Raw genomic sequence first — 25,056 nt, 5'->3', positions numbered from 1 at the left:
ACATGCGGCGGGGCGGGCGGGAGGGAGGGGTGGTTTCCGGAAGCGCTCGGCGGAGGCTGCGGGTGGCGCCGGGCCGGGCCGAGCCGCGGGCGGGCTGGTGCGGGCGCGGGATGGAGGTGATCAGAAGCAGTGAGTGACCGGCTGTCCCTCCGCGCCGCGCCCCGCTGGGGGCGTCCCGGTGTCCTGGCTTCCCTTCCCCAGGCTGGCGGTGGGGTCCGGCCTCAGCCTCTGCATCCCTCAGGGGCCAACGGGGTGTCCGCGCCCGTGAGGGACGGCCCTGAGGGGGGAGGTGCGGCGGGCGGGCCTCCGCCCGCGCCCCGAGGCTGAGGGAGCGGCGGGCGGGCCCCGGGGCGGCAGGGCCCACCGGCTCCGGGCCCGACACCGGCTTGGCCCCGCGGACGCCTGAAGGGCGGCGGGCTGCGGTGGGAAGTCGTTAGTGGTCTCAGGTGTGTTTTACCCCTTTACCCGCAGATTTTAAGGATAACCTAAACAAAGTTTATGAAGCCATCGAAGAGTCGGACTTCCTGGCCATTGATGGGGAGTTTTCAGGTACAGTCACGCCTGTTTCGTGATTGTGCACTGCGGGCGGTGTCTGTGCGGGGTCCTGGGTGCCCGGGTGTGCTCATGTGACGTGTCTCACTGTTGGCTTGAAAAAGCTAAGGCTATCACAAGGTGACCAAACCACTTATTATATGTGCAATAGCAAATAAAGGTACACGTCATAACTCATGCTGCTTCTACTCCCTCCCCACAGTAATCTTTTAACATGTTATCTGATTTTCTGCTGCAGCTCAGGGAAAAAAACCCAAATTTTATATGTGTCCCAAAAGCAAGAGATTGGGATGAATAAGGGAGGCCCTGCAAGTGTTTGGACAGGGAAAGACAGTCCCAGAGGGTCTATGCATCAGAGAGATGCCTTAATAAGTGCTTTAACTTTGGGATACAGAATTCACTCAACCATGAGACATAAATGGGATCAAGATTAGGTTTTGTTAGATGTGGTGCATATGGAAATACAGTTGTTGTTACGTATTGCTTAAGGTATCTAAGTCAGTCTATAAATCTATGGGCAGCACTCTTCCCATTTTTAGTTTGACTTTGATCCTGCATTGTGTTTTAAAGACCCATCAACATTATGTTACTGGTAGATCTTTTCATGTTACTGTTGTGTTGAATCGGAAGCAGAGCAGCAGAGCTTTGCTGCTAGAACACTACCATTAAACTAGGTGGCTTTTATGGTAACATGCATACTTTTATGCAGCAGAAAATCTTTCTCAATTGAAATAAGCTTCACATGTACTTTAAGTGAAAATGCCTTTCTTAAATTACCAGTTATTGCATTTCTTTGCTTATTTTTGAAAAAGTTATCCGAAGCAAAATATGTACTACTTTTTCAGGGATCAGCGATGGGCCTTCTGTTAGTGCATTAACCAATGGCTTCGACACTCCAGAAGAAAGGTATCAGAAACTTAAAAAGGTAAAGTGTTTACCTTGACTAAAATGAAAATGCTGGAAAAAGGTTAGAACTCCTTGGTTCAAAATGGAGACAATGTAGAGAAATATGACAGAGGTTGGTAAAATTGAGTTACTTAGAGGTGATGGGGATTGCTCGTTTTTATTGTCTCTGCTAACAGAAGAATTGGGGAGTGTTGCATTAAACTTGCAGAAGTCGTGGTCAGGACAAACAGGCATGATTCCTCACACAATAGTTAATAGATGTGTAGAACTTGGTAAAGGATGTTGAGAGTGTTAAAATTTATCAGTTCAAAGGGGGACTGGATAAGAGAAATTCAGTGACAGAGAAAATACATCAGGACTAGGGTCCTTCCCAAACTGCCTCCGCCTGCCAACATGTGCTGTCCGTAACAAAACTTAAATGCCAGCTGCCACCACCACCTCTGTCTCTCACAGCACACACACACGAAAAAAAAAATGGGCCTGGAGGTTGTGGAAAGAGTTTTGAAAAATAGCCAAATGACCACAGGAGAAAACATATGGTGTGTGAGGGTCAAAAGGTCAAAACTGTGGTGTTTTGGGTTGTGGGTTTGGTGTTTGGTTTTGTTGTTGTGGGTTTGTTTTGTTTTGTTTTTTACGTAAAAGAAAGGAATTGGAAAAGACAAATGCTAAGCATTTCCACATGTGCTGTTTCCTGAAGTGTCTAAGGAGTTGATAAACAGTGTTTGCTAATACTCTGTTAAGAGACATTGCAGGATAAGGGCATTACTGAGAAAATTACTGAGAAACTAGGACAACAAATGGCAAAAACTGGGGAAGAGGCTGTAGCTAAAAAAAGAGACACCAAAAAAAAGCAAAAACCCCACCCCTCAATCCCAAACTAAAGAAGACAATGAGAGTAGAGACCAGTCTTTGAAGAGCATCCAAGAAGCTAGAGGATGCTACATGCCGTTCATCTGGCTGAATATGAGCCTTTGAGAGCTTCAGGGTGACTGACAATTCAGGCTCTGCAGGCACAGTCAGTCTCTTGCTCATTGTAAGAGGTCTGGTGTATCAGAAGTCAGCCCCAAATTCTCTATTGTCACATTCTTAAAATTTAACTTTTACCAGCTAATAAATTAACTTGATTATTGATATTTTTGATCTTTAAACTCCAAGATAAGAGAAGAAGACTAATTTTCCATGTCACGTTGCCACCCATTATTTTTTCCCTATGATAGAATTGAATAATGCTTAGTGTTCTTTGTGTTTAAAATGTGTGTTTGGCCCTCAGGAGGAACACATCTTTCAATGAGACCACAATGCTCGTACACTTGCAGTGGTGTTAAAAACCTTTCCAGTATTGATCCAACAATTGTGAAGTGCCAGAGGATATGATGATAAAGTGCCTAGTGACTCTGCTAGTACTTCTGTCATGTTATCCACTGTTAGCCACATGGATTAGAAGAATATTAAATGTATTATTACACGTATTTGAAAACTATATCCAGCCAATGTCTCTCTCAGCCTTCTCCCACACCATGGGGAATGGGAATGAACATTGAGAAGTTGACTGACAGCTGCTTTAGGTGCAGCATCTTTTGTGTGTGAGCAACAGGTGGAGAGAGATGGCAGTTCCCTGAGTTCTGGTCTGTTTGTGGAATGGAAGTGCATACTACAAATCATCTTTGGGCAGCAGTTACATGATTAAATGGGGATGAAAACTAGTTGAAAAGCTCTGGTGTATTTACTTCAAAATTACCAACAGAACAAATGTTGGCTAATAAGATTCAGATTTACTTAATTTTGAAGCAGAGAAAAATCATACTTATTGTGGATGCACCCTGGTTATCTTTAAATGTGTACAATTTTTATTCTCATGCAAAATTTTCCTTTCCTTTCCAGCATTCCATGGACTTTTTGCTCTTTCAGTTTGGCCTTTGCACTTTTAAATATGATCACACAGAAGAAAAGTACGTTATTCTCTTATTCCTTGTTTTGCTAATTGAGGAATTTATGAAGTAATATTGATAAGCTGTACTGACATTCAGCTCATCTTTTTCACAGGTATATAATGAAGTCATTTAATTTCTATATTTTTCCAAAACCCTTTAACAGAAGTTCACCAGATGTCAAGTTTGTGTGTCAGGTTAGTAGAAAAACAAGATTGATTTTGTTTGGTTAAAGTATACACGTAGCAAACTTCTAAAAAATGTTTCCAGGAAAACTCTGCATCATTGTAGAGGGAGAAGTGGTTGGTTCTTTTAAGAGCTTAAAAGGCAGATTAAGTATAAGTTTCTGGGGTTTGGTTTTTTTTTTTTTTTCCTTGTAGAAGAAATAGGCTCAGTTAAATGCATCAAGCCCTGAAAATGAGCTTTAAAGGAGTATCTTTGACTTCAGTTTTTAAACCTTGTTACACATTACATTGTGTGGTTTCTGGAATTGGAGATAATATTCCAAACCTGGCAAGATGATTCTTTTTTTTTTTTTTTCTCTCCTTCTTTCTTGTATGGCTTCCAGCTCCCTTGCTTTTCTATTTGATCCTTTATTCCCATCAGCTTATCTCACTTTCACTGCTTCCCAGGCTATTGCCAGAATTTTTCTGGTCTCAGATTTGTTCTCCTGAATCACATTTTTCTTTCTTTAGTTTCCTCTTTCCATATAGCTCATTCTTTCATCTTTATCCCTTTAGTGTATTTATTGTTCTTGTACTTTATCAAAGTTGAAATTAAATAGCAGAAGTAGCATAGCCTAAACTCACTGTGGCTTCTTTAGGGTCACAAACATGGTTGCTCTTGACTTTGGACTTAGTATAATTTCTTAAGAAGTGTAAAAATAACTGAATTGATCTTTTTATGCCACAGATACTCTTGCCAATTGTAAAGTTATTTTCTTTCTTTGCAGAGTTCAAGTATAGATTTTTTAGCAAACCAAGGATTTGATTTTAATAAAGTTTTTCGTAATGGTGAGTACTTCTGGGTTTTGTGGGTTTTTTTCTTTTTTTATTTCAATGTCTGCAAAATTTATGATGATATCTTTCTTCATTTTCTGCAAAAAGAAAAAGGCAGCCGTTCGTAATACTTTCTTAATACATAATTAAGTTCTTAGAATTTTTCTTTTCTGATCTACAGTTGTGCTGATAGTTACTCCCTTTCCAAAAGTTCATTGTGTAGATTCAACAGAATAGGATTACTATTTAGATAAGTGCTTTCTTGTTTAGATTTGTTTGGTGGCTAAACATAAATAGATAGAGTAACAAGTTATGTAGCTGTTTAATGGATCAGTAGTAACATTTTAGAAAAGATGTCAGTGCATTGTGAAAGGCGCTGCTGCAGTCTGTTATTGAAGCGAAGCAGATAACAAGGAAGAGGAGTAATAAGGAGATATTTTTGTGATTGTGATCTACAGCTCTGCAGTCTTCAGGCTCATGCCGTGTGTAGATGAGGCATATAGCTTTTAAAAGCCCAATGGTGCCACCTAATCTGGTGTGTGCTAGAATGAAGCCTGTATAGACACAGGTAAAGAATGGGGCCTAGAACAGATGACTGCAATGGAAGGGTGTAACACTGGTAAATGCTTTTTTTTTTTTTTTTTTTTTTTTTAACTTAGGAATTCCATATTTAAATCAGGAAGAAGAAAGACAGCTAAGGGAACAGTATGATGAAAAACGTTCTCAGGCCAATGGTGCAGGATCTCTAGCATACTTTTCTCCTAATGCCACAAAGTGTCCTGTAACAATTCCTGAAGATCAGAAAAAATTCATTGAGAAAGTAGTGTAAGTTAAATTATTTAGTATCCTCTGATGTTGTTGAAACTAAACCATAAACAATAATGACATGTTTGTCTATTGAAGCTATTTTTATTAGTTCACTAGTTGTGAAATAGTTTTCTTTTTGTTATGAACTGTTTTTTTGTCTTTTGGGGAGAGCTGTAAGCATTGTAAAAAGAAAACAGTAGCTATTTAAGCGAATCATCTATTTCTTCCAGGGAACAGATAGAAGACTTATTAAAGAATGAAGAAAAAGAAAGTTTGGAACTGGAACCATGTACAGGGTCAGTTTCTGAAATTACATGTCTTCCAAAAAAATTATTTGGTTTGGCCATATAGATGGAATTAGGGGAGTGACAAGGAGGAAGAATATCTTTACTTGTGTTAACTGTAGCAAAATGTACATTTGACTAATCTCTGAAGGTTGAGAAAACATGGTAACTTGTATGGATGTCATATTCTGCTTTATGAGATATAACTTATGCATGTAGTGACAATTTATTAAGTATCGCCAAGAAGTGTCTTGCATATATGAGCCTCCTTTTGCTATTTCTGAAGCTTTCTGTAAGCCTTGGCTATTCATTTAATAAATTAATTTCTCAAATCTCTTGAGGTATCAGTTATTCATAGTTGACACTGTGTGTATTGAAACTGTTTTTAGTGGGTCTTCTTCCTGAAGTCTATTTAGCTTTGGAGTCCAGCTGTTTTGGAGAGTGCAGTTAGTTTAAAAATAAAAAAAATTAAAAAAAATTGAATTTAGAAATACATTGTGAAGCTGGAGGTAAGTCACTGTGTCTGTGTTCAGCAATCATGACTACAGAGTATTTGCTTATGAGAAGATATATGGGTAACTGTGCCACATATTTACCCCATATACCAGGTGTATCTGGTACATATTTATGAGCTGTACCATGTACGTACCACATTTACCAGGTGTAAATGTCTTTACAGCTTGGCAACTGAACATAAGAATTCAGTAAGACCCTTCCAAGCCTATAGGTTCTGGTAGCAGTGACTTATGCTTTAAAAATCTTTCTACAAATGAACATGGAACTGGCTTTAACTGAACATTATTACTTTGAAATGCTTTTGTAAGTAGAGTATTGGTAACACAATGTCTTTTGATTTTAGATTTCAGAGGAAATTAATTTATCAGACCTTGAGCTGGAAGTAAGTTACTGGTAATACTGCCTTATTATATATTTTTAGTATTTCTGATAAGAAATCTGGGTAAGATCTGATCTACTTAACCTCAGAAGTGATTAATTTAGAGATTTTTTTTTTCCTTTAAGAGAAGACTTTCATAATGTTCTGGAGATAAATTGTATTACACTGCTTTGTGATGCTTCATTTGAATATTTTAAAGCTTAGTATTCATTTTATCATTTGGATCTAAAATCTGTGAATAGAACGGCACAGCCTGGAATTATGTAACAAATGCAACTTAACAGGTTTTTAGAGAACAGGAAGTGGATGTGCTTATGCAGATTGTGGGCTTGAAAAATGCCTAGTTCTATAGAAGGTACTGGTATCTTTGTGGTTTTCTGTTAGATGCCAAGTATAACCATTTCTGATGACTTAAAAATTCTAATCCTAGGAGTAATTATCTTCTTTCTTGGCTTACTTTATCCCTCGTCTTTGCCTAAATATATCCCTTGAGGCCTTAGGAGAAACTGTAAGGCTGTAGAGATGAGGTTTTCATTGTTTTGACTGCATGAGAAAAATGCAGAAAATACAGTGGAAATAGCTCTTTGTACTTTTAGTTAATTCAGTATTGCAACAGTGTCTGGCACTCTGTTACTTACACTGGAAGTGGATAAAATAAAGCTTCTCTCTATAAAATGGAATGTCAAGAAGGGAGCTTGAGATCTAATCTGAAAAAGAGAGAGGTGTTTTCCAGAATTTTCCTGTGTGAATTTTTTAATATATTGATAGAATATCTATAGCTTCCAGTAGCACATAGTGTTTTGTTTGTCTGACACTTTTTCTTGCATCTTCTCTCAATGGATGGAAGAGTATGTTCATGAATTGTTTGGGGTTTTTTTTAACGTTCAGCTGTGTTGCTTTAGATGTATACAGCTGTGTACGCTGTGTGTGTATATTGGTGGGAGAAAGCAAAGTTGTGAAGTTAGCATGGAGCAGAAAACAGTGAGGTTATTGATTGCCCTTGTGTCCTGAACTCTTCATGGGTCATTTTCTCTGTTGAAGTGTTCTGTTGTGCAACAGTGTTTTGATGCATCCAAGGTCTGTGACATGAAACAGCTTGGAAGTGAGGTCTAGGTTAAAAATTGTCTGAGAAGTCAGGGTGGAGAAGGACACAGTAGTACTCCAGTATGTGTTCTCTAGTACTAGTGTTAGGAGTTGCCAGAGGGCAAAGGAAACGTGCTGGTTCTCCAGTGGTTATATAACTGTGGTTAGTTTATTGTAATGGGAAGATCAGAGTAATATCTACTTGGTAAGCAGTGAAAGACAATATTCCCTGACCTTGCTATTGGTTGGATGCTCTACGTATGGTAGTACTTTGCTAATTAAATGTGATTGTGGTGGAGCAATGCCACCCCGTAGCAGAGGTAACGGCATTTGTATTAATATTTCCTATTAGAGCTTACATTAGCAGGAAGTTCAGGGTTGTTTATAGATCCTAGAATAAGTGACATAATAAAGGCATGCAGTCACCAAAGAGGCTGTCTTGTGGCTGCAAGCGAATGAGAGCTTTCTCAGTAGTGTTTTGGATTTCTTGAAAGTAAAGATTCTAGATTGTGATGAAATATCTAGATGATGTTTACTTAATACCACTAAGATAAGAAGCGATAGGTTCCACAGCAATAGGATGGGAAGTTGCATAAGAAAATACATTTCAGTGCTGTTAGGTAATGTAAGGAGGCCAATTTAACTAGCCCATTGCTTCAAATTTTCCATTATTTTAAATTAAGAAGTAACTTCTCATAGTTTTTTTGCACTTAAGACTTACAATAATAGTGAAGCACGAAATTACCGAATCACTGTTGTGGTTTCAATACACTAAATGCCAACTTAATAACTACTTATATTAACTTTTCTTTTGTTTTGATGTAGGTATCCAAAAGGTATCCATGTTGAAACTCTGGAGTCAGATAAGGTAACTAGGCATGTTACTGCCTGTAACTTTTGTTCTGTTTAAAGGAAACTGTATTCCTCAATTTCACCAGCTCTCCTAGCTTTTAGATCTGACTGGAGCTTTGTTATGCAAAATGCAAAACATTTAAAATTGGAATACAATGAACAAGTTTGTAAACATTAAATCTGACCAACATATGATGTATAAACATGTATTTATGTGGCTTAGTTTCCTTTTGAAAAAAAAAAAATAATATTAAGGGGTGTTTTAAGATGTAGTGGATCTGATGTTCAATATTGGTGAAAAGTAGATCTTGATCCTAGAGAAAAAATAGTGGCCTCACATGCTGTATCCTCACTTCCCAGCATAAGTCTCTGCTTCAAAAGATATTTGAAATCCACTATTTACAAGGAAACACTGATAACCTTTCCTCAGAAGTAAAAAGTGGATTTAGTAAAAGTTAGGTTTGGTGGATGAATCTAATACAGCTTTCTAAAGCAGGCTTTTGGGAGTAGGTGATAAAGTGGTACTTACAATAGAAACAGTCATGTTGCTAAGTAACTGCTTCTGAGGTATGACTTAATTTTCTTTATGATGTAAATTCCCAGAAACTTGCAGTGTCTTAAATATGAACTTCTCAGACTCATTCCTCAAACTATACATTTTTTTATTTTAGAAGGAGAGATATATTGTTATTAGTAAGGTAAATGAAGAAGAACGAAAAAGAAGAGAACAGCAGAAACAAGCAAAAGAACAGGTAAATATGTTGCATTTCATTAGTTTACATGAAACAGGGAAGGGAAGAACCTATGACTCAATCATCTGTGCAAAATTGTGTGACAGGGCTTGGTAGTATTTCCCTTTTGATGACTGCGGCTGTTGTCTGAAATTGATCCTCCAAATTCTACCAGATAACTTAGGCTTTGCAATAGTGCAAGAAGAGTTGCAAGACACCGTCCAAAATTTTAAAGAATAATTGTAGAATACTAAACCAATATTCTGGAGAAAGTTAATTCTTCCTGAGGTGAATCTGCTGTATCAGAGAACCATGGTCTAGTAATAGGAAACATCAGTTGATTGCTTTTGTTAGTACCCTGTTACAATAGTCATTGCAAAAAGCCTTGCAGAAATTCTCGAGCAAGTTTTCACAATATTTGGATTTGCAATCTGTCTTTGGAGTAGTACTCTGTTCCAAAACTGGTTTGCTCTTAGTTGTCTGAGTTAAAATGTCCTGTACAATTAATATGTCATCTGACTTTTCTTGATAGAAACATGCTGCACACGACTACTGTAGTAATAGGTTGACTGGAAGGTCATGTCCAGTGTATTCAGGCACTCTCAGTATTGCTTGTGGGACTTGGTATTTTTGCTCAGTGGGTCTGACGCAAGTTTCAAGAAGTCATAAGACTTGAATTGTGGGAATTCTCGACCACACTCTTGTGATTTGTGCTTATGTGTTTCAAGATGAAGTCAACTTGGGTGGAGAAATAATACTTGCATGCAGAATGCCTCTTAAAGGGGAAAGAGATACCTAAATGAGACCTCAACTAATGTGACATCTCTTTTTCCAAAAGGCAAGTTAGGCACAATTTACTATTACAGTAGATTTTTCTGAAGCAATCTTTATAGGTGTATTACTCTGACTAGTGGCATACAGAGCTGAACTAAAATAACAGTGAATCTTTTTATTGAATATCACTTCTGGTTGAACAAAGACAAATAATGCAAGGCAGAACTGACTTCCCCGGACCTGAAAAATAAAAGTCTGTTACAAAAAATTCCTTAAGTGAAACTGAAATAGGTGCTGTAGTCAGATTCCCCCAAAACAATCTGAGTCAGTTTAAAATGTGGAACTCGCATCCTATACTATTGTAGTTATAGTTCTTATTTTTGTTTATATAAATAGTGAAGAATGTTTCTTCCCCAATTTCAATGTTAGCATAAAAATACAATCTGATTTATTAGAAATAACAATCAGGATTCAACCTGTTGTATCTTGTAACAATGTATGTAAAAAATATGGCTGAAGTTATGTAGCTTAATTTCAATATATTCTTGAGCTGTTTGCAGTCTAATAGCTGTTGAGCGCTACCGAAGACATTGTATTGACAGTGTTGCTGTGCTTTGTGCTTGTGACTAAAACAGTGTTGATACAATACAAGTGTTTTGGCTACTGCTGAACTAGAACTACATATAAACTAGAACTATAGTTCTATAGAACTAGAGCTACATATAAAACTGGAATTCTGTCACTACATCCTGCTTTGACCTCATGTACCTTCCAAGTATTGACATTTCCTCTGTCGTCTGTTCTTGGTTATGTTTGAGAAACAGTTTGAGCCAAACTGGTGTGTCTACCAGTTGGCAGGTACAGTTTTGACAGTGTCTGTATTTGTTTCACTAATGTCAGAATCTTTGCTTACAGGAAGAATTGAATGATGCGGTAGGATTTTCCAGAGTCGTTCATGCCATTGCTAATTCTGTAAGTTAACATGACTTTTAATGTACCTTTGGTTGTAAGAAAAAAAAATAAAAATTTAAAGAAAGAATTCTTTTGCTGTTAGGTTTTGGAAGATAAGATGAAATGCAAGTTAAAGTGGCTTTTCTCTTTTTTTTTTTTTTGTTGGTTTTTTCTTTTTTTTGTTGAGGTTCATGTTGCTTCATGTTTTACAGTGGTTGAGTATGGTAGGTTAAGTAAGCTCTTAAACTAATGACATGAAGAACCTCATTATCTAGAAGAGTCAACAATACCAATTTCTTAGGGCTCTTAACAAGATTCTCTTCAGTAACTAAGCTTTGAGGTTTTTTTTTTTTTCCTCTGTCATGAAAAGATTGTTTTGGCTTTTTTTTTTTTTCCCAGCAGTTAAAGGCTTAATGAGAGAAGGTTATCTGGTTCTCTTCTGCTTATATAGTTAAAATAGGCTATACTTTTATATCTGTCCCCTCCAGTCCATTTATTTTCATGTAGTTGTTAGGGCAAAAAAGAGATACATGTGCATATTGTTTTCTGTAGCAAATGGAGGATTCAGGGAAACAGAAAGGGTTGTCATGTCAAATTAATCAAAGTTAACATTTAAAAAATTTTTCATACTTTTTCAAGAGGAACTTGCTTTTACTTCATCTGATATGAAAGTTTCCACGCTGTGAGAAGCCAGATCATGCCCCTAATAACTATAGTATATTACAGCCATAAAGAATACATTGTGAGTTGTTGTACAAGCTGTAAATTAGAAGGTAGTGGACTGAGAAATCGCTTTACTTCAGTCTTAAATAGATCACACCAAGTTGTAAATAGCTGTTCTAGTGCACCTTCTCAACATTTCAGTCTGTTGCTGAGGGCTGTGATAAGTGGTTGGGAGTAGAGGAAAAAGGAGTGGCTGCTCTGAGAGACTGGAGGAGTCTGTGGGGCAGGCAGAGAGCAAATGGGGAGGTTTGATTTGTGTTTGTTCCCAGATGCCCTTGGCTGGCACCTGGGATAGGTGCTTTTCATGTATTGCCGTTGCTGTGGCCATGATTGGAAATGTAACTAACATTTAATGTTCTCTTCACAGGGCAAGCTTGTTATTGGGCATAATATGCTACTGGATGTTATGCATACCATACACCAGTTCTATTGCCCCCTACCTGATGTGAGTAACTCTCTGAGTGTTCAGATGATGAAATAAATGCCCTAATGTCTGTCTTTAGTCTAATCTCAAAACTTCCTTGCGAATGGAACCCTATCACAGTCTATTAAGAACAGCAGAAAAGTATTTTAAAAAGAACACTTGTTAATTCTGGGCTACTGCCTTGTTTTCTTAAATCTTCACGTAGGAAACTTAATTGGATTGAATTCTTCTCCTTTACATTTTTAAAATGTTCCAGTTAAGCATTGGAATTGAATTGTGGTTTCTGCTCAGATCTGGTAGTCCTTCGTAAACTGCTTGGATAATGGCAGGTAAATTTAACTGATGGACTCGTTAAGATACTGGTTTGGAGCTTCAGCATTACTGTGTGGCATTTGTCCCCCTGTAGTTTAGAAAGTGTGAATACATGTTCTCATATAATATAGTACAATTAATTGAATGGTAAGAAATCTTGTAGCAGGATTGATATTCATTGGGGTGAAGAAGTGGAATGTTGGAGTAATTGGAGGGAGCATACCTTCATGTTCCCTGACATGGAACAGTTCATGACTGCAATAGTGTAACAATTAAGCTTAAGAAATGTATTGGTGCTGAGGACATTGTCTGAAGAAGCCAAAGGTCGCACTGGAAGTGTGGCCCACATGATGGTTATATTACTTGCAATCCTTGAGGGCTTGTGGGAAATACTTGATTATGAGAAAGAAGTTTGGGAAGTTCAGAGGGTGTTAGAACATAAGCAGTTGTCATTTTTCCCTGTGCTTTTGACACTTGAAAGATCTAAACCGGTAGGCAGTCCACTGTCCACCTGAAGTGACTGCTTGTATTCCATTGACATATTAAATGCTGGGAACACGTTAACACAGCTGGAATTGGAGGTAGTCTAGGTTATATAATAGCGCAGGTTATTGGAGGTGATAGAGTTTCTCTTAAGAGTCACAGACAAATCAGAAATAAATAATCTGTAGTTCTGTGTAATTGTAGGTGGTATTTATGGTGATGGTCTTACAAGGTGAGAATTCAGTCACTGTATCTCAATTTTAGAAGCTGACTGTGTAGTTGTAGCTACTACTATCTATCATCCTGAGACTGACAAACAGTTAACTTATTTGGATTTTATCTTCTAATTTAATGTTAAATTAGGACCTGAGTGAGTTCAAGGAAGTAACATCATGTGTCTTTCCCCGGTAAGTTCTTAGTTCAAACTTTCAACTGTTTTAGTATTCTTTTAGCAAGCTGATATTGTTGTCCTAGGCCTGTAACCTAGCTGTTACTGGAAATAAAATTGGGGAAAAGTTAGATAAATGCAGGTTTTTAAAGTAGTCTGTAGCATCTCTCTCAGAAGAGCAGTGCTATTGTTCTACTTCTTGGCAAGAGATGCAGCTTTGCTACCCCCTTGTTTCTGGCATGAAGTTTGGTATTTTGAATCTGCACTACATTTGGAACAAGATTTATTTGCTCCTTATTGTTTGCATCTCTTGTGATTGCTTAGTTGCTGTCCTTTTCATGCTGAACAAAGCCAAGGAGTGTTTTGGCTGCTCTAAGATTGGAGACTAATTTTTCAGTAGGGTGAAACTGCTGTTTCCCAGCTAATCACCAAAACAGTTCTGAGGATTTGGCAAAATGGACATTCTTCCATTTCAACTTATTTAGCTCTTACTTTGTTTCTAGGCTATTGGATACTAAATTGATGGCAAGTACACAACCTTTTAAGGTAAGTTAATATAATATTATGGAATGATTTGAAGATACAAGTTTGCTTTAAATGTGTATTGAAGAATTTTTTTTTTTTTTTTTAAAAAAGAAAGGGCTAAATGTTTTGTGATACTCCTTTTTTGTAAAAGAATGATTTTTCTTAACCCCTTATTTAAACACACAAATTTTTAGAATACAAATTTTACTTTTGTACAAGTGACTTTTTTGTTTATTGCAGAGTTAAGGTAACTTAGCAGCTTTGAATTCCAGAATATGTACAGTTTTTGCTACTTAAATTGTGATTAGCAGATTTTTTGTCTTGTAAATTAGCACAAAATTGCATATCTCCTCTGGAGGGAAAAAAAAAAAGTGTTATATGTGAACAAATAGGACCTGGGAGCTGCTTAAGTACTCAACACTTTAGAATATTGTGAATGCTGACTTAGATTTGTCTAGAAAAAGGTGCTTGAACACCATCATTAGGTTGCCCTGTGGCCTGCTATTCAGTGGGTAGGCATCAGGAGAAAAAAATTCCACGTTTCTCTTAAAACTTCTTGCAGCATGAGTTTTATTCTTCCAAAGAAGTATTGACATAAGTCATCATACTCTTGCTTTCCTGTGTGCCTTTGGAATGAATTAATTAAAAACCATGCTGATGAAGCAGTGTCTATCTTTCTGCATACCGCTCTGACTTGAGAGCATTGCATAACAAAAAAATCTCATTAAAATGTACTTAGATATTTTCAGGTTTGTCTTGCATACAACTGTAGGAAGAATAGAAGCTTTTGTGTTCTAAAAGCTAATAATCCTGCAGAAGTTTTATGTTTGGTACAGTTACGTTAATATTTGTAACTTTCACAGTAGATGCTTGAGTTTTAGGCTATTGTTACCAAATGGTGCTTTGGGATGCCAATATAATGCATCATTTGAGCTTTTGCTCAAATGCAATCTGTGTATCTTCTTGTGAGTTTTTATATATGTATATATAGATTCAGTAGTGTAGGAGCAGCTTTCTGGTCATCAGGCTTCTTTCACTGTCTTTGTATTTCTCTAAATCAGCAGTATTTACACTTACAAAACTATTCAAGAATGACTGGTCAGCAAGCACAATTCAGTACTCGCCTTCAATGCCTTCCACTATTATGATCAGTATTTAGGATACTTTGTCTTGCTGTTTGTGCTGCCTCTTCCCCTGCCACATGTACCATACGTGGAACCAGATTGAAATAGAAATACTACTTTGCCGTAATTCATCATCAAGAATTCTGAAAAGTATTGGTAAATGCTTGTGACTCATAGATATTATGTTGTAGGTGAGGCAAGTTTAAGACTTGTCATGATAGACTTCCCTGGTGTTATTAGCTGGAAATGAGGCTATATATAAATCCTTGAGAACACAAGGTGGCAGCAGTAAATGCTCATTTTATCCTATTCGATTTCAGTTTCTAAGGAAAAATGTGCTTGGCATTGGCAGTTAGTGGTGTCTTTTCTTGCAGGAGATCATTAATAATACATCCCTTGCGGAACTGGAGAAGCGTTTAAAAGAGGTGCCATTCAGCCCTCCTAAAGTTGGTAAGGATATATCAAAATGGTCTTATTTCTTAAATGTTTTCCTCTTTCAGAAGAAAACAAGTGTTTTTATTATTTTTGTTCTTGGTCCGAAATGTAAATTCCTCTATTAATATATTTAGGGTTTTGATGAAAGGGACTTTAAACATGGGCAATATACATATAGTGCATCTGTATTTAGAACTAAGAGTGGAAGTCAGTGGGGATCCTTCCACTTTATTTGAGATAATAGAAGAATGGATGTATTCAGTGAACAGCAGTTTCCTCATCTTCTACTGATGGCATTTTGTTTTTCAGGTTGTTTTTTGATGAGTAACTTGAAATTGTTTTAAAATGGTTTCATTTGGTTATTTTTTCCTTCAGATCAAAGCCAGAGCACTCTAATAGGCACTCGAACAAACAAAACCAAGAAAACTTGCACAGTAGTGACTAGTCATGTGTGTTGTAGAAATTATTAAAGTTTCTTTAGAGCTTTCTTTGCTTTGAGGTGAACGAAAGGATATTTAATCAAAGGGCAAGGTTCTGGAATTTTTCTTAAGCTGCTGATTTAGAAAAGGGAGAGTAATACTGAACAGTAGAATATGTTAGAAGGGAAAAGTCTCAATGCTTAGTCAAAAACAAGATGAGAGATACTTTTTTATATTGCTGAATGTGCAGAGCAGATGCACTTAATCTGTAGTAACAGGAGAGATAATAAGATGGATAATCTACGATCCTCTTGGACGATGAGCGGGAGCTGTTGGTGCCTAGACCTAAGTAACACCATGCATATGGAGTGTACAGTAGTTGAATGCAGACCTTTTAGTGGTGTATCCTCTGTAGCTTCTTCTCAGGATGTAATGTAATTTGACAGCTGTCAGGTACTATTTTTGCTGACATAATATACAACAATAATTTTACCAACATTTTTTTTTCTTGAGCAAAATATGACTATAATGGTTAACTCACTCAGAAGTGTTAATATTTAATCAGAGATGATTATTGTGGTCCAGAACATCCAAAGCAAAGCATGTTTAAAAATACTGGAATACTTCTGTTAACTGTTCATTTATGTTTTCTTTTGGATGTGTATCTATTAAAAAAAAAAAAAAAAAGTACTAAGAAATGTCCTTTTCAGCCACCATAGCTTAATGTTGTCTGAATCTCAGACAATTATTTTTAAAATAAATATTACAAGGGCTCATCTGAAAAAAAAGGCCTGATGTTTTGCAACTCTAGTTTTATATATAAAATTTTGATTCAAGTTTCTTTTTACAAAATACAAGCATATAAGCTTACAAATTTCCATTGTATAAATTATGCTAGTATTTCTGTGTCGCAGTTTTGAATCCTGGTGGTGTTTCATCATTGTTTTAGCTTTTTCTATAGTAGAATGCAATCAATGAAATAAAATTATAGACTTTTAGGCATTTTTCAACACTTCTCTTCAGAGCAGTGCCTTTTTAAGGTTCCCATTTTCAGAGGTGATTCAAGGGATACTTCTTGAGGTCTTCACATAAACACAGAATCACAGAATCACAGAGGTTGGAAGGGACCTTTTAAGATCATCTAGTCCAACCAATGAAAAAAAAAAAAAAAAAAAAAACCAAAAAAAAACAAAAACAAAAACCACCACACACGCAACCCACACACACACCACCACACCACCCAACACTAATCCATATTCCCAAGCACTATGTCAACTCCTCTCTTGAATACCTCCAGGGATGGTGCCTCAACCACCTCCCTGGGCAGCCCACTCCAAGCATGATTGTGAATAAAGACATTCTTTAATCACTTAGTTCCGTCTTCATCGTTTCAATACCTTGAAAAATCTCACCATAGGTCAATCGGATGGTTAGCAAACAGGTTAATAGTAGAGTTTTCAGTTAGCCTGAATATTTGTTCTTATAAATGCAAGACAGGAAAAAAAAATGTGTGAGGAATCCTGCTGTCATTATGTTGGAATTAATACACCATTTTGGCTAAGTAGGTCTGTGAATTAACAGCTTTTTAATAGGAAGGAGTTCCTATCCTAGGAGCCTATTCTTATTTAAAAATACAAAACAGAACTGTGTTTTTTTCAGAACTTCTGAAAATCATATAAACTTATCCAAATGATGTTATGTTCTGACAAAGTAATAGTGTGGGTAAACACAAAGGGCTGCCTTTAATTTCTGTGACAACGTGTTTACAAATTATTTTTTCTCCTCAGAAAGTGCAGAAGGGTTTCCAAGTTATGATACAGCTTCCGAACAACTTCATGAAGCAGGCTATGATGCTTACATTACCGGACTGTGCTTCATCTCCATGGCTAATTTCCTGGGTATCTATGTAGTCTTTTCCAAAACTTCTCCTTAGTGTTATCTGTAGCTACTTATTACATACTGAATTTCTTCTTCATTCCTCAGGTTCATTCCTCAGTCCTCCGAAAAACCATGTGTCTGCTAGATCAGAACTCATTGAACCTTTTTTTAACAAGTAAGTAGCTGTTGTATTAAAAGCTCTGCTAAAGTGTGGAAATACAACACTACCCTTAGAATATATGTCTCTAGCCTCGGAATCAATGGCTAACTGCATTTTTCTTTACACTTCAGTTTTGATTGGCTTTTTGGTTCACGCTAGTAGTGCTGCAGAGAGGCCAGGACTTGTGAAGTAAATACCTTTTCTTTTGAAAATAATGGTTTACTTTCCACTAACCTTGAAAAGGACACTTAGAAGAGAACCTGGACTGCTTTAATGGCCTTGTCCACATCAGTGTTGACAATATGTTTACCATTTAGAAAATTATTTCTGGAGTAGGCTTTGGAATAGTGGAACTGAAGAAAAACTGGTCAGCTGTTCTTTATGCTGTAGGACACTCAGAAAACAGTCGTAGTTAAAACTGAGTATGCTAAACAGTCTGGAAAAACTAAAATATCCCAAATGTAATATCAATCCAAATAACACAAAGCTATTTTATTAACATTATCCGGTAACCCATTTTTAAGAACACATAATAAACATATATAATTAGTAGTTCATGGAATGATGCTATGATCAGTATTTCACTTTTGAATTGAATCTTTATGCAAATTACTTGAACAAATTGAAGTAAGACTTGAGAAATCTAGAACTCTTTATGCACAGATTTGATTCTTTGCGTATTTAATCTGCAGATTTTACCTTATGAAGCCTTCAAAGGTACCTGTCATGTAAAGGGAAAGGAGTTGAAATTAATAAGCTCTTAGTGCTTTAGTCTGTCTGTTTGTTTAAATTCAGGACAAATTCCATCCTTTCAAACCCTATCTTATAGGAGTTGGCAAAAGTAATTATTTTAGGTTCAGATGGCACACACAAATGAGGGAATGATCGAGATCAATGGCTTTCAGCTTTCATTGGTTTGGAAACCAAATGACTGTAGTGACAGCAGTTAGGAGATTCTTGTGACACTGAGACATGTGAGGCAATAACTCCATATATTCTAGCGGACGTTATAAATTGCATGTATGTTCCTTAGATTGAACACAGACCTGCAGTGACTGCTTGATTTGAATGTGAAGATGATGATAGAATTGATCAGCATAATTTCATTTTAAGGTTTATCACAGGGTTGTTTTCTGTAACACCAGCACACACACATGCCATGCCAGTTGAGGGGGTTATTTTTTTCCAATCATTTACCAAAATGATTTCAGTTCTTTGTAGAGATGCACATCTGCAACAAGTGCAAACTGAAACTTCTAAAACTGTAACAATAACAGGTTACATTTAAGCTTTTTCAAGTTAATTAAGTTGTGTACTTCAAGTGTGACATTCCTCTAAAGGGACATTTTGAGAGAAAGCCTGCCATGTCTATTCTGGCTTCAGAGTTAACACTGCCCAACTGTAACGAAAGGGAAAGTTACCAAAAAATTGTAAGGAGAACAGCAGTGTGCATCTGGGGTTTTTTTTTAAGCAAGAACTGAAAATTACTATTTACAAGAAAAGAAAAGGAAGTTTATCCATTCTGTCATTATTCAGAACTTCTAGCTTCTTGTTTCAGAAAAGCTATATATTATTTTTAAATCATGGAAACTTGGAAGACTTGCCGAGTCTTACTTTCACATCATCTTAGAAGCTTTGCCGTATTCTAACTAACATCTGCCACCTTACCTCACTCAGAGCTTGGAGATGAGACTGTCTCACCTTTTGCTTATAGGCTTGTAATTTTAAAGCTTCTTTTTTAACTATAATGCAAAATAGCAAATCAGAATAAGACTACCCCATTTATTTATTTTTTAAAAGAAAAAAAGATTTAACTATATGTCAGAAGTTGGAGCTGTTGGATTTTTAAATGAGTAAGTCTTTTGCTCTGTTCAGTATATCTTTGCAGACCAGATTGCTATTTCCAGCACTCGGTCTGTTTAGCACCTGTAAGTAGCATCCAGGGCTTGTGCAATTTACCTAGTTATCATAAGGTCCCTAGTAAGTATGTTACTTCTGGGGCTTTTGTGCAGGTATGCTCTGGGCTGCCAGCTAGTTTCCTGCTACACCTAGTTTTCTCTAGTTTGTGGCCTAGAAGCTTTCCCTAGCTGAGCATCCTCTCTTCCTCCTGGGGAGAAAAAAAACTATCTTCCTCCTTCCTCCAGAAGTTCTACCTGATCCTGTGGGCAGCAGTCAGAACAAGGAAACCTTTTCCTTTGTGCTGTAGTCATGTTCTTCAAGCAAAACACAAAGTGCAACATGCAAACAGTAAGCTAAACAAATGAAAGTTATACTGTCTGTCACAGAAGTTTTTCCTGAAAGGAGCTGAACAGAGTAGTTTATTGTAAGGCTGTTATTTAGAAGCAGTGTTCTCAGTTTGAACAATTGTCAACATAGTCTTGAAAATGTTCTTTAAAGCAGACCACTTTATGATTCTTTGGGTTGCTTAAAAAGTCTTAATTTCGAGATAGGATTTTGGAAATGTTCTTTGAATCAACTTGTCACTAATGTGAATAGTGGGAATAAACTTGAAACTGAAAAATCGAGCTTTGATTTTTTTAGAAAGTTAGCCTTCAAAGGACAGTAGTGCTTTTTTCAGTAGTTATTTTGACTTCTTTCATTATGTCAGCAAAGTTATGGAACTTCGTGGCTTGCCATTCAAGAGTGGTGGCCAGCATATAAGTTAATGTTCATATAGGTTAATGATGAACATAGGTAAAATCTTTAGTTTCAACTTCTTGTACGAGTGGAACTGATTAAAAACAGACTTTGCCTTAGGGTTGTTTGGCTCTTTTAGGCATAATGCAATAAGTTATATGATAAACAACTCAATAAGTCAAGAATTCCAGAGATGCATTTCTGTAGTCTTTATGCTTCATTGTGTATACAACATCTTCAAAAAATCATGTGAACAATCTGCTGTGAGTAATCCCTGATGAACGCTTACAAGTTGAGATGATGGGACTTTTTATAGTGTAATATCAAAACTCTTATGTGTATAATTTGAATGCTATATTGTGTTATATGCTTTGCAGTTGATTTGAAATTTTTTGACCTGTTTTGTTTAGAGCAACATCTTGTCTTCCTTACCTCTCTTCCCCCAAGCCCCTCCCAAACTTTTAATGACAATTTTATTTTAGATCTCCTTGGGTTGTTTGAATGTTGTTTTTTTCTTTGAGGTAGCTGGGGAGAGGGGGTAAAAGAGGTGGAGAGAAATTAAAACATGGTGGTTTATTGAGCTGAATAGCATGATGGTCTGTAGAAATATCAATTATCTTAGAAATATTTTTTTTCATATAACGGGGTATCAGAACCCAAAATTTGTCATATGTGCAAATAGCTTGGGTTTGTGCTATGTTTGTGGAAAATGTCTCACCAGGGAGCTAGGTTCTCTGGCATGCATTGCAAATCAGTTAATTTCTCCCTTGGCCTTTCTGTATTAATTTAATTTTCTTTGCAAAGTTATCGCAAAAGAACATCGATGTGCTTTTCTGCAGTTTTATATAACTTTTCAATTCCAGTGTAGGAGTAAACAATTGCTGTCCTTGTTCTTTCAGCCACATGTGGCTGTACTAGTTACTGAGCTGGATTGGTAAACTGATCTGGGTTTAAAAAGATGCCTTTTCTTTTTTCAGCTGCATCAGTTTCTCTCCACAGTTCATCACAGCTGTGAAAACTTTCGTCCTAGCTCAGTGCAGAATGTTGACTACTTGAGACTACTTATGCATTGCTGTGAAGTGGCACGATCACAGCCTTGCTCTCCTTAGTTTACTTGACTTGCCACAGAAGCAATTGTCTTCCCAAGTGGCTGTCTCAAAATACCTCAGAGTTTCTTGGACATTGTATATTGAGGAATAAACCTCTGACCATGTGATCTGGCTGTAGCCGCTAAGCAGTGTAGGAAATAACTTTTTTTTTTTTTTTTAGCTTGATCAGTATAGCTTTTAAATAATTGTAAATTAACGTAGTTTAAAGTAATGTCATAGCTACAACTTCACAAATCTAATTTAATATAAAGTAAGGTTTATGTTGTCATACAGAACAACCTTAGTAGTTTAAATTTTATCTCCACTAAAGTGTCATGATGGCTTTTGCAGTTTTAATGTTTTAAGATCCATTCTGTCTAAAGCGTGATGCAATGCCCAGAAAATGGGAAAGTATATGTGTATTTAGAATGACAGCTTTTGCACTATCCACCGTGTAACTGGCTCTTAGTGTGCAGAGCTGCTTCTTTCTAAATGTTCATTTCCCCACTTGTTTTGTTTTCAGCAGGAACAGTTTGGGGCTTCTTTGTTCTTGTTTTGTTGAATATTTTAAATTACTGGCTTGATGCCAAGTAACTTTTTGAATCTGGATTGTTGGATAATGGATTGGACTTAATTAGAGGGTCTGTTTGTTTTAATATAGCTTAAGATATGGTTGGGATGATTAATTCTGCTTCTTCAGAAGCAACATCTAAAAAACTATAAAAAGGAAAGCTTATTAAAAGGTCTTTAGGCAGAAATTTGCTAATGGTGCTTTTCTGGTTTGCTTCAGGCTATTTCTTATGAGAGTAATGGACATCCCGTATCTCAATTTGGAAGGACCAGACTGTAAGTAACTTATTTCATTGTAAACTTACTACCATCCTGAGAAATTTTCTGGAGTAGGAAGTGTAAAGATCAATTATTGTATGGGGACATCAGCTGTGTTTAGGTTATTACCCACTTATCAAATGATCTAAACGTCCTGCTTTTCTTTTTTTTTTTTTTCTCCGAATGAAATAGTAAAACCATAAATTCTTCAACCAGAGAATCTGCCTTATGAAGGGGATTGACTAGAACAGATTGAACTATTGTAACTAAATGTAACAGAGTTTGAAATTAACAGCTTTATGGTTATTTTGGGTCCCCATTCTTACATACCATATAACATGTAAAGTGAGGTCTTAACCACTCTCCCCCTCCTGCTTCATCCCAGCAGTAAATACAGGATATAAATTAGTGAATAGCAAATGGTTCTGAAAATCTTTTGACCACTTTCCTTCACAATTTGTGTGCAGCAGGACCTTTATTTAACTTCAATCAAAACATCAGAATTCTTTTGCCACGTGAGATTATGATTACATAAATGGAAAAATATTATTTGAAATATTTTTACATTTCAAGGTTTTTTTAGGTTACAGCCCTGGGGCTGTGATAAGGTGCTAATACATTTAAATGAAAACAGATTTTACTAATAAAAAGGTCCTTACTGTTCTGGGATGTTACACTATGAGGGAGGAAACTTCAGATGAGTGTTACCACTGATGTCTTGTCTTACAAAAATGTGAAGTCCTGGAGTTCAATCTAGTCCTCAACTAGATGAAAGCTTAATTTGATAGTGTGAAGTCAGATACACGAATGTCTTAAAAACGTTACCCATCTGGCAGCAATATTGATGTTGACATTTTCTACTCCATGCATCGGAAGCTCGGACTGGAGGATGACCATTTATTAGATGCTAATTTAATAGTAACAGAATGCAGTTCTAGAAAGATGGAAGTAACTACTGGAGAGGAAGATATGTCCTGTAAGGGCATATATTTAATTTTTAAATGCAGTTAGGTGATCAGATCAGTGAGCTCTGGCTCTGCAGATCTGTTGGAATGGTTACCTAATTATGTTGCATACTTCTTTCCCCAACTGTTTGATATGAGTGGAAGAATGGATAAATACTTCGGGTCATTGAGAGAATGCCAAAGCTACTAAGCTGTAAAGATGCTACTTCCACTTGCTAGCCAACTTACAGGATTGTTTTGATACTTTGCCAAGGAGAGTTGCCAAAAAAGCGTCTGCTTCTGAAAGTCTGTCTCTTTTATCTGAAAGCCACTCCTGTAGAATACACTGATGCAGATGTTACAGCAGAATCTGAACCAGGGAGATTTTCTAAGCTCCAAACGGGAAGTACATCTAGGGTGGCATGGTTGGCTGGCTGCTTTAGAAACTTCAATTTCTATTCAGAGATTTAAATTCTATTGTAGTTTGATGAAGCTATGTGGTGATTTGTTGTCTGTAAGGGCACTTTTGCAGAGAAATAAAGCCGAGTCAAGAATAAGGCCACACTTCTGTTGTAGATACACGTGGAGACTTTAAAAAAGGTGAGACACAGATGACTAGGTGACTGTGATAAGTTTTGGTGTGATTGTCAGTGTTATAGCTAGTTTGTGCAATTTTTCCAGAAATAGTGGAGTTTGGTAACATATGCTAGGTCAAATAGTATTGAATATGTGAACGTGACTTCAATCATCTTCTTTTCTTCCTGTATATTAAAAACTCCTTTTAAAAGAATGAAGTTGCTGCACAAAATGACTGCAAAGCAGAATATGAATCAAATATTTCTCACCTGAGTAGGTAGAAGGTATAGAGGTTTAACACAGGATTCAAAGTGAATTTAAGAATAAACTGATACTGGAGGATTAGGAGTAGTTTCTTCTCTCCAATCCATAGAAAAAGGTTGCTATAACAACTGTAACTACTCCAGTTTCAGATACGTTCTCTGCTTCTGGGTTGCAAATACTTACCTTTGGAATGGCTAGCTGTTCAGTAGGGCATACAGCAATAAATTGGTCTTCACCGGCTTGTTAAGACAACTTGTGGGGTTTATGGTGTTTGGCTTGTATAGTGCCAAACAAATGAAATTCTGGTGCTTAAAAATTTTGTGGATTTTTTGGCTTTTGAAGTAGCAAATTTAAGGAACAAGACTTCCCCTGTGCTTACAAAGGGATTTCTTTCTTTAGCTACTTGTGTCTCCGTTTGATCTGATGCTCGGGTGCTTGTGTAAACCTGTAATTTGTGAGCAGGGAGTTTCTAATAAACTCATGCTAACCCGGGTTGTTTTGAGTGAAACAGTTTAAAGCACTTACCAGCAACTCACAAGTGGCTGGAGGCCGGCAGCTGTAGCATCTTCAGTAAGGCATTTCAGTTATGAGATGCTAAATTACAACTGTATTATTTTTAGTGTTGGTTCTTGCATAATGGCACTTTGGTGAAGATTTATTTTATTTTTTTTTTTAGTATTTTAATACTATAATTGAATTCATACTGCAATCACTTCCTTAGAAGATAGATGCATTTGGAAATCTCGTCTTATTTTCATGACATGTTTTGGTTAGGAACTTGAATTTTAGAGGCCCGTAAGTAACTGTTGCATTCTCTTGAGTTTACACAAGATTTTAAAAAATTATTTGGGAATAGAAATTCCATTAACCCTTTGGGCAAGGGTGGGAAGGCTTAAAACCAAAGTGCATGAAAAATCTGTTCTATCTACTCTCAAGTTCATGCAAAAATGAAACGTTACTTGTGGAATAGTTACCCCTAGAAATGTACGTGCTCTCTACTATAAAGTACATACCAGGCTGAGGACACTACCACTTACTGTAATTACTACTCATAACTAAAGAGTAGGAATTGCTAATGCTTAACTGT

The 25,056-nt window shown here is 36.8% G+C and overlaps 1 protein-coding gene across 6 annotated transcripts in view; it reads left to right on the top strand.

Moving 5' to 3' along the window:
* The first annotated feature begins 21 nt into the window (after window positions 1-21).
* PARN (poly(A)-specific ribonuclease) overlaps window positions 22-25,056 on the top strand; it is a 56,177-nt gene continuing 31,142 nt past the window's right edge. Inside the window, exons 1-19 of one of the 6 annotated variants that reach the window (XM_074158836.1) lie at window positions 22-129; window positions 472-549; window positions 1,398-1,477; window positions 3,340-3,407; window positions 3,502-3,583; window positions 4,339-4,399; window positions 5,044-5,209; window positions 5,422-5,487; window positions 6,335-6,373; window positions 8,279-8,321; window positions 8,977-9,057; window positions 10,726-10,782; window positions 11,852-11,929; window positions 13,067-13,110; window positions 13,595-13,637; window positions 15,115-15,190; window positions 17,382-17,492; window positions 17,578-17,647; window positions 22,148-22,203. In XM_074158836.1, coding sequence (XP_074014937.1) covers window positions 111-129; window positions 472-549; window positions 1,398-1,477; window positions 3,340-3,407; window positions 3,502-3,583; window positions 4,339-4,399; window positions 5,044-5,209; window positions 5,422-5,487; window positions 6,335-6,373; window positions 8,279-8,321; window positions 8,977-9,057; window positions 10,726-10,782; window positions 11,852-11,929; window positions 13,067-13,110; window positions 13,595-13,637; window positions 15,115-15,190; window positions 17,382-17,492; window positions 17,578-17,647; window positions 22,148-22,203 — 1,318 coding nt within the window. In that variant the 5' untranslated portion in view covers window positions 22-110. The remainder of the gene's footprint in view (window positions 130-471; window positions 550-1,397; window positions 1,478-3,339; window positions 3,408-3,501; window positions 3,584-4,338; window positions 4,400-5,043; window positions 5,210-5,421; window positions 5,488-6,334; window positions 6,374-8,278; window positions 8,322-8,976; window positions 9,058-10,725; window positions 10,783-11,851; window positions 11,930-13,066; window positions 13,111-13,594; window positions 13,638-15,114; window positions 15,191-17,381; window positions 17,493-17,577; window positions 17,648-22,147; window positions 22,204-25,056) is intronic. The other 5 variants (XM_074158842.1, XM_074158837.1, XM_074158840.1 and 2 more) reach the window with 5 other exon arrangements.

This window comes from Numenius arquata, chromosome 14, assembly GCF_964106895.1.
Source record: "Numenius arquata chromosome 14, bNumArq3.hap1.1, whole genome shotgun sequence".
Taxonomy (NCBI): Eukaryota; Metazoa; Chordata; class Aves; order Charadriiformes; family Scolopacidae; genus Numenius; species Numenius arquata.
The sequence above is the reverse complement of the archived record's forward strand: the minus strand, read 5'-3'. Positions and strand labels throughout refer to the sequence as shown.